General features: G+C 47.9%; 1 protein-coding gene across 1 annotated transcript; it reads left to right on the top strand.

The window, feature by feature from the left end:
- The first annotated feature begins 652 nt into the window (after positions 1–652).
- On the top strand, positions 653–5,420 carry Ppm1l (protein phosphatase, Mg2+/Mn2+ dependent 1L). Its single transcript, XM_032898261.1, has 2 exons — positions 653–872; positions 4,522–5,420. Exons 1-2 carry the CDS (start codon positions 668–670, stop codon positions 4,866–4,868), a joined length of 552 nt encoding a protein of 183 aa, XP_032754152.1. The 5' UTR covers positions 653–667; the 3' UTR covers positions 4,869–5,420.
- Positions 5,421–9,714: the final 4,294 nt, after the last annotated feature.

Below are 9,714 nucleotides of genomic sequence, written 5' to 3'. Positions count from 1 at the left end.
CTTGCTGTGTTCGTATTCACTTCAGAAGGAACTGAGGAAAGCTTGTCTTTGTGTGTCCTGTGTGGGCTTCAGGCCATCACGTGATCAGACCACCTCAACACTTCCATCTTCCGTGTAGATGTCTCTGCTTCTGCTGTTGTAGCCTGCCCCTGCACACCTGGGGCCGGCGGCCCTTTCCCTAGTCCCTGGTCTCTGCTCTCAGACTTTCTATATTTGAGCTCAACCTTTCCTGACAGTACTGGTTTTGTCACAGCGCCACAGGATATGGTCGTTAGCATCTGCCTTTTCCTCAGGAGCCAGCCCGCCCCCACCTATCCGCTTTCACACTTGCCACTGGGACTTCTCAGAGACTCGGTACCAACGAGAAGATGAAAACACACGTAGCAGCTGTCTAGGGCTTCGAGCTGATTCTAATTCTCCCCTAATCCGGTGGAATGTGGTGTTTTAAATTGAGAGTAGCAGAAACAAAGTGATTTAGGAAAATGATACTGTTCCTCTAGCCTGTTTCAGTGACAGCGTAACACGGTTAAGAAAATGGCCTGTCAGATTTGATCAATGGTGTCGAAGTGAATCGTGATTATTCCCGGAGTAGCTGGAGTAAAGCTCCTCTGGCAAGAGAGGCTCTAAGGACGGGAGTCAGCTGGCCTGGAGACGCAGGGGACCATCCATGCACTGCCCAGGCTACCCTGCCTCTTCCTTCTGTCTTGCAGGAACAACGTGTTTGATCGCTCTACTCTCAGATAAAGACCTCACCGTGGCCAACGTGGGTGACTCTCGAGGAGTCTTGTGTGACAAAGATGGCAATGCCATTCCCTTGTCTCACGATCACAAGCCTTACCAGCTGAAGGAGAGGAAGAGGATAAAGAGAGCTGGTGAGTCTGTGGCCCTGCGCCCGCCATGGAGGAACTGTGGAGGAACTAGGTGCCAGCTTGGAGAGTTTCCCGGGAGGGAGGGAGCAAATTCACCCAGCAGCACACAGTCACAATGACATGACCATAACTGCTCTACATTCCTAAACTGTACATTTCCTATTCATTAATGGCAACCTAATTTGCTACTCTTCTCTGCCAAAGGCAAAACTTTTCGTTTTAAAATTCAACCTAATCACTGGGCCCCTGCGCCCTTGCAGCCGTGCCAGACTCATGAAACTCCAGTGTGAACTCCAGTGATATATTTGTGCCTTTGCAAATGTCATTCCCACTTCCAAGAAGATTCAAAGTATGCATCCCTTAAAGTTCAACTCCTGAGTGTCCTGTTGGAAGCTTTTCACGTCCCACGGAGGCCAAGACTTCCACAGGCTGGCGCGGCTGCCCCTTCTGTCTTGTTCTGGCATCCTCAGTACGTCTCATTGGGCTCCCTGTGAAAATGCACGCACAACTGGCTCTTACCTGCCTTCCCTTCCTGACCGGGCTCAGCACTGCGGAACCAACCAGTGCAGACATGGCAGTGAGCTCTTGAGAGGCAAGAACTTGACCTTGGCTATCTCCATACCTCGGCACACGACTCGGTGACCGTCCCAAGTGGAAAGGGAAGAGACCACTGTTTATTCACCATGCCCTCCTCCCCTGCACACACACAGGGCCCTCATGAAATTTACATTCTTAAGTTGGTTGGGGCGAAGATAGAGTAAACAGGCACCAGGTAAAATCAGTGAGTTCCATAGTGTACCATAAGGTAGTAACTACTGTCTAGATGCATAACGCGGATGAAGAAACGGGGGTGGCAGGAAACTATAACATTAAGTAGGGTGGTTGACATAAAGTTGCTAAGATGATACTCATTTTTTGAGATGGGGTTTCAAGTAGCCCAGGCTAACCCAAGTCTCCTGCCTCCACCTCCCAAGTCCTTCAGTTCCAGGCCTGGGTCAATAAGTCCACACCGAAGATCAGTTGGCTAAGTTTTGCAGATTCAGATGCCCCTGGAAGCTCTATGGTAGTGTCCAGCATGTGTCCTTGAGATTTCACAAGCATGGTGTCCTCTGTCCCCTCCCTGTCATACCTGACAGGCTGCCACTCTGCAGCGCTTCCTTATAGAACAAAGTTTGAACACTGTCTCCAAGATTAATCTGACCTACTCTGTTTTTTTTTTTTTTCATAAAGTAGGCAAGGGTGTATTTTTTTTAATACTTTTACTCTGAAAATTTCATACAATGTATTTTGATCATATTCATTCTCCTCCTATAAATTTGCCCAGCTCTACCCCCTAAGTGTACTTGTTAGGGTTCTTTAGAGGGTCAGAATTGATACGTGTGTGTGTGTGTGTGTGTGTGTGTGTGTGTGTGTGTGTGTGTAATATGTATAATATATTACATATATTATTGTTTATATTATTAAATAATCATAAATATCTATGAGATCTATCTGACTGTCTTAAAAGCTGTGGTTCAGCTAGTCCAACCATGGCTCTCTCACAATGAGAGAAGGCAAAGAGTCCATCAGTTGAATAGTCCACAAGACAGGATGTATCAGCTGTGCAATGCCTCAGCGGCAGTATAGATGAACTTGCCGGCATGAGGGAAGACAAGGAGGCAAAAAGGCAAAATCTTCCCTCTTCCATGTCCTTTTATGCATGTGGGCTGCCACCAGAATGTGTAGCCTAGACAACCCAACCCAATCGACCTCAGACAATCCAATCAAGAAAATCCCTCACGGACACGCCCAGCTGTTAGGGGATGTGTCCTAGATAGAGTCAACCTGAGAGCCAAGATTAGCGATCATATCGTTATGCAACCTTGTGGCTTTTCTCCCTACCCATCAAGTCCAATCGTGCTGCCCATGTGAGACCATCCACAGTCTAACTACCAAGGGCCACACCCTTGAAGAAATGGGCTCTTTCTTCCAGCAGCTGTCACGCGCCAGTAGCTTCTCAGCTAGGGGTGGACCTTCATGCCCGCTTCTTACCTCCATACTTGAATGTTGTCTGACTTGAGTCTCCACAGGTACTGTGCATACTGTCACAATGTCGTGAGTTCATGTGTGAGCTACCCTGCTGTTCCCCTTGGAGTCCTCCACCACCTCTGACCCGTACACTCTTGCTGCCCACTCCACCTCCATGACCTCCAAACCTTAGGCAGAGAGGGCATGACATAGATGTTCCATTTAGAGCTAAGCACTCTCAGGTCTCATGTTCTGTGTACCTGGACCATTTGTGAGTCTCTTGTTTTAATCGCCCTAAATGACCTAATGAGTAATGATGAGTTTTGTCACCTTTATTTGTGTTTAGTATGACCATAGACTTCACGACATCTCTCTTCCTCCCACTCAGCATGACGGGAACTTCTGGCCATATAATGGTGACCTTTCTGTCTCTGCTGTTTCACTGCCAGCATCAGTGTAAGCTTCCATTCACCATGTGTAGGAGCCAAGCCTGACACACATCATACACGTTTATATATTCTGTGAAGACTATAGTGTTAAAATCACTCTATAGCCAGTAATTAGAACTTCAGAGAGACCTTTGTCCACAGACATACAGCCAGTGGATGACAATGCCAGAATTGAAACCATGGCCAACTACACAGCACAGGTCCCTGACCACTACACCACACTTGCAGGAATTGCCTGATGTTCTGTCCACCATTCCCTTAAAGCAAACCTCTCTATGCTGTTCCCCCCCACAAGCCATTCCTCCACCCTGCCTCCCTTCAGTGGTTAGCAGTGTTTAACCTGTCACAGAAGAGTACTACTTGATGCCTGTGACTTTCATGTGTGGCTCCTCTCTCCTCCAGGGTTGTCAGGGAAAGGTCTAGAGCTTACATAACTTTCATGGAAAGTTTCATGGCTTCTTTAAAGAAAGGCTAGTGAAAGCCAGGGGGGCGGTGGAACACGTCTTTAATCCCAGTGCTCAGGGGGTAGAAACCGGGGAGTCAGAAATGCAAGGCCAGCCTCAGCCATGTAGTGAGTTCAAGATGACCTTGGACCATAAGAGGTTTTCTCTCAAAGAGGAAGGGAGAGAGGGAAAAGAATGGACAGCACTGAACTATGTGCCATCCCACACTGTGCTAGGGGATGTGTATGGAATAATGTCTTACATTCTCACGATACAGTGGAATAGGTGTTATACTCATTTGGTTTTCCTTGATCCCAGTTCTTCTTGAGATCCACACCAACACATCCAAGAGTGACCTCACTAGCGACTATTTCAGAGACGTCTCCTGCCTGTCTACCTGCTTTTCAGAATTTTCTTTCCACTCTCTTCAAACCCCGATGCTGGAGCTGCCTGCTGTCAGTCACCAAGCTGCCACAGGGTGTTATTAAAGCTGATGCTCTGTCCCTGCCCATACTCAACCCTTCATATTCTTGCATACATTAGCAGGGCCGAGGATGAGCGCATGAAGTTCTCATCATCTCTACAGGCCCTGCCGCAGGATGCTGTTGGCCTCGGCAGTGATGAAGGGGAAGGAGGAGTACTTGTGGCTCAGTTCTCATGTAGCAGACTAGCTTGTGGTACACACACTCAAACTGTACCAAGTATGGGAGATTATCAGCTGGGCAAGCTAACAGGCTCCTTCTGTCTTTCCAGGTGGATTCATCAGCTTTAATGGCTCCTGGAGGGTCCAGGGGATCCTAGCCATGTCTCGATCCCTGGGAGATTATCCGCTGAAAAATCTCAACGTGGTCATCCCAGACCCAGACATCTTGACCTTTGACCTGGACAAGCTGCAGCCTGAGTTCATGATCTTAGCGTCGGATGGCCTGTGGGATGCTTTTAGCAATGAAGAAGCAGTTCGATTCATCAAGGAGCGCTTGGATGAGCCGCACTTTGGGGCCAAAAGCATCGTCCTGCAGTCCTTTTACAGAGGCTGCCCTGACAATATTACAGTCATGGTGGTGAAGTTCAGGAATAGTAGCAAAACAGAAGAGCAGTGAGCCCTACAGGATCTCAGCTGCCCCAAACTAGAGGACGCTCAACATACTGTTCTCTTCATGTAGTAAACAGTGTGGGAATTATAATTAGGATCATGCATCCCAACACAGAACCCCCTTCCCTGATGGCCTTGAATCCCTTTGGAGTGCTGAGCTGAGGGTTCCCTGGCTGACATAGAAGAGAGGCTGCTAGGTTTGTGCTCCCCCAGCCCTTCTATCAGTGTTTGAAATGCATACATAGGTAGCCGTAGATCCCACATGTGAGGCAAAAGAAAGACAGGCCATGTATTTTCCTTCTTAATGTACTTTTCATGATCTCTTTCCTGGTCCTTCAGGAACCTGCCTTGGTGTCCTCTCCTGCACCTGGGAAGGGCGAGCCGGTGTTGCCCGTCCATCACCGTGATGATGTGGTAGCCACACCCTCTGCCTCAAAGTAGTTCCCTCAGAAATGCTCTCCCCTTCTGAGTGTTGGCCTTTAGTACTCCAGCAGCCTGCAAGGAGACGGGCAACCCTTAGTCATGTGTTGCCTGCTCCTAGAGACCGAGGCATGGAAAGTCAGTGAAGCTTCCTGCACGCCAGACCTCCCCCTTCCCCTGCTTCCTTCATTAGTTAAGAGAGTCAGGATGCAGTTAGCCAGCCCTATGCCTCTCCTCCTGTAACCTCACCGTGCTCACACCTTACAGTGCATCGAAGCCAGGCGGCCGCTGGCTTCCCGTGAGGCGTGAGTTTTTGTCTCCCCTTACCAAGAACCCACAGGAAGGGAAGCAAGCAGGGCAGAAAGCACATCACAGTACAGTGCCCTTCCGTCCTGAAGGAGGAATAGGGTGGGATGATTCTCAATGTGCTTGAGAATCGCTGTCTGCCCTGGAGAGGAAGGCAGGAGTCCTGGGGTCACCAGCTCACACTCACCAGCCGCTGGTTTCTGCACGGCCCTTCTCGAGCCCGTTCTACCAAGTAGCTTTCCTGTCTCCCAAACAGTGCTGGGAGAAACTGCAGCCTAGAATCACCCACAAGCGCTGTTCCCAGCTAGCACCGCAAGTTGGTATTTGGTGGCAAACTGCTGGGACATGCTTCCTGGCAAGAGAAAGACCTTTCATGTTCAATTGCAAATACCCATACCCAGGCAAATGTGAACTGTCTGCTGTGACCTGGAGGGAGAACGGCAGACTGGCTCCTGGGGACCTGTGTGCACTGGTGGCAGAGCCGGTTGGGAAGAGAACCCTCAGAGACAAGCAGCAGAGTCATTTGGGGGCTAGATGACTGCTCTTCCTGCCTAACACCAAAGTTATGGGGGGGGGGTCCCAGTCTATATACTTTGTAAGTTAATTTATAGGACATATTAGGTGGTCCTTTTGGCTGATTGAACCAGCCCCAAAGAGCCAAGGTTATCGTTGTGGACGTGCCCCCGAGCCCGCCTGGCTTTGTCCTCTCAGAGGGTGTTTGTCAGCATGGCTTCTCAGGGCCTGCTCCTCAGCTACCCCTTCCCCACTGCCAAGCCTTCTGTCCTTCAGCTGCAGGGCTTGTAGGTGGAGAATGACAGACTTGGACTCCTCGGACGCACTGTCTTGATTCCTCTGGGAACTCGCTTTCCTCTGACCTCATCAAGAATTAATAATGGCCTCCCAGAAAAGTCACTTACTTTTGTATCTTGTGTTTTCAACATTGGAATTAGGGTCTTTTCTGCTTTTCAGAATGTTTTAGTACAAAATACATTCTATCATGTTAGAGTGGAGCGTTGGCTTGTGGAGACGCGGGCTGACGGTGTGCATTATGGGTCTAGTGGAAGGGGAGTGGAGGAGGCAGGTGTGGGGTTAACCAGTGCTGGGACGGGCCTGTCCACTTCGGATGCTCTTTCTCTAGAGTGCTAAAGGTCCAGATTGACAGAAGAGAGTCAACTCTTTTCTGTATTTGCCTAACACAGAAGTATATAACAAGAGGAAAGAAAAGTAATTCGAGACACAAATGTTTCCGTAAAGAAAAAAAAAAAAAGACTTTGCTATCAAATTAGTCAGTTGGTATTCCTTGAGCAAGCAGGGTTTTTAAACCAGCATGGCTGACCACACTGGCTACAGAGCCTTCTGATCGAGGTTTATGGATATATCTTGTAAATTTTGCTTTGGAGAAGAAACTTATTTAACCAAATAGGAAAAAAATTATATATATCTCCTTTCTGGCCTCTTCCCCTTCCCATGGCTTGTAGACTTTTTTAAAGATAGAAATTCTAGGCAAAATGGTAGTATTTTGATAAGTAGTTACACATAAAACCAGAGTAGCCCTTTACCTTCTCCCCCTCCTGGAATGCCCCTTCCTGACCTGTGCCCAGCCATGGCGAGTCTACAGTTAGGTGTGGGCTCTGCATCCTGGCCACTCCCCTTCTCTGGCGGCTTCAGAAGGGTGAATCTAGCTGCAAGAGAAACGGATTTGAGAGAGTAAGTGTGAAACTTCCATAAACAGCACTGCCAAAGCCTTGGGCCCATCCCCAAGGCTCCCCGGACTCCCTACCTAGCCTGAGTTCTAATTGCCAATAGTCCCCACAGTGCCAAAGTTGGGAGAGTTTTACAGTGTTTTAGGAGTAGAGCTGATGCCAGCCCAGGCCCCCAGCCCCCCAGGCCCCTTACCTCTGTGCTGCTTCCCTGGCAATTTCTACTCTTCAGGTGGGATAGGGTGGGAGGGCGGGGTAGGATTTTAAAGAACTCACTGCATTTGCAGTTGTTTAATCATAAAAATAAATTATACAAACCCAGAACAGTCCAAAGCTAGTTCCCAAGAGCTGTTTCTAAAATGTGATCAGCTCAGCCAAGCCAGTCTGGATCACTGTTCGACCCCATGGCGTGTGCACTCACTCTCAGTGGCCAGGTACTCTCTGCTCCTTGCTGTGAATGGAAGGGACTGGCCTCTTGAATCTGGTATTTGTCAAAAACAAGACCCAGAGAAGGTTCTAGTACACAGCTTCCCCGGCTTGGCAACTGTGATTTGGACAGTTTGCACAGATGCAGAAGACGGCAGGGAGTGCTAGCACTGATGTTCTAATCCTCTCAGGAGGCTCTAGGGAGCTGACTGCACTCTTGGCTTGGGCATCTGGAAATGTGTGAAGGAGTCACAAAAGCAGTGACCTCTTTTTCTTTTGCCAGGTGCACTTTGATTTTCCTGTTTGTTCTCATCCTCCTCTTCCTGATTTCACAGATCTTTTTCCTCCTTTGACCCAGGATTACACATATCTTCTCCCTGGAATAGTCACCCAAAATACCCTGTGTTTGTTTAACCAGCACTCCTGATTCAGCTCTGGAAAAGATGGCGGTCAGGGGGAGGGATTGGGGGAGGGGGAGGTGAACTATGAACCATGAACTGCTCTGGTTACATCATTTTTATCTAGGCCTTTGGGCAAATCGGATGCATCTTGCAGGAACAGAGGAATCTAGCAGCCCTCAACACAGGGAACACATATACTAGAAATGTTTTTCCAGATACATGGTTTTATTGTCAGAGGAGGTGGGGAGCCATACTTCATGGTGCAAAATAAATTCACAACCAAGCTAAATATCATATAGGAGAGGAGAAAAACACATACAATACAGTGTCTGCAAACTTCTTGTTTTCCATATTAGCTTGATCACAGGTCTGAATAACCCCTCCTGACAGTCCAATGGGATCCTAGGAATTACGGTTTGTAAGTCAGAAGCACTGAGCGTTCATCTGCAAGGCTGGCTTAGGATAGAAACAGTATTGGAATGCTATGATTTGATATAAGCAACGGTCTCCATTGACAGCAGAAGGCCAGCAGGCACATTGAAACATTCTGAAAGGCCTCCCTCCTTTTCTGTAAGAAGCAAGGGCTTCGCCATGCTGGGCAGTTCTCGGCTGGGCTACCTCAGCGCTCAGTCGTTTCTCTGCAGCTTTCTTTGCTTTCCAAATTAAAACCAAGATGTTTTTTCCTCATCACTGACACACAAAAGAAAGGAAGAAGGAAGGAGGGAGGGAGGGAGGGAGGGAGGGAGGGAGGGAGGGAGGAAAGAAAACAAGCAAGCAAGCAGGAAAATACACACTTGATTGACATTGTAACTAATGTGTAATAGAAATGTCAACTGTTAATATTGACACACTATTATCTTTTCTCTCTTCACACCAGACTCTTTGAAATAATTTGCAATCTAGAACTCATATATCCTGAAATTCATAGCCTATGTCATCCTGTCTTTACACGTGTGCAAGCACGCGCGCGCGCACACACACACACACACACCGTTAAGTCTGGCAACTTAAAAGGCTTGCCCATATCTCCCTAGCCATTATCAATTGGGGGAGGGGGGGACAGGCAGCTGTAACAAGTAACCCAAAACTATGGGTGAAACACAGAATAGAATAAATCTGGGGTACAGTCACTAATTTAAAACTGCATCTGATATTTTGGGTCATACGCCACCTATATAATATAAAATAGTAAAAAGTAAAACTAAAGCTAAGAATAGCATCCCTTAAACTAGGCCATAGATTGGAAAAGGGCAGGGACAGTTGGTACGGTGGGGTCCTTAGGTCCGTTTCTAAATGTCCCCTAATACATAAGCGTTTGCAGTCTTAGTAACGCTGCTGCTCTGTCCGTCGTTTGGTCGGTTTACTACTGCCGAGGGGCATACTGTTAAGCCCAGTGTTATAATCATGCTACACACCCATGTGCAGTCTGAGTTAAGGTCACCTCTGAGACACGTGTGTGCTGTTCATCTCCACAAATCATCATAGGCGCGTTTGCTGTTCAGAATTTCACCAAGAAGCAAGCATGGAGCAAAGGAGTAGATCATATTCAGGGGCCTATTTTCATTTATTCTAAAAGTCTTGTATTGTTTAACCACAGAAT

The sequence above is a fragment of the Rattus rattus genome, chromosome 3 (assembly GCF_011064425.1).
Source record: "Rattus rattus isolate New Zealand chromosome 3, Rrattus_CSIRO_v1, whole genome shotgun sequence".
NCBI lineage: Eukaryota > Metazoa > Chordata > Mammalia > Rodentia > Muridae > Rattus > Rattus rattus.
The sequence above is the reverse complement of the archived record's forward strand: the minus strand, read 5'-3'. Positions and strand labels throughout refer to the sequence as shown.

Excerpts from the sequence above, each read along its gene's own strand:
- Ppm1l (XM_032898261.1), top strand. The coding sequence starts at position 668 with ATGCACTGCCCAGGCTACCCTGCCTCTTCCTTCTGTCTTGCAGGAACA. Across the intron at positions 873-4,521 it reads GAAGAGGATAAAGAGAGCTG|GTGGATTCATCAGCTTTAAT; the intron begins GTGAGTCTGTGG and ends CTGTCTTTCCAG.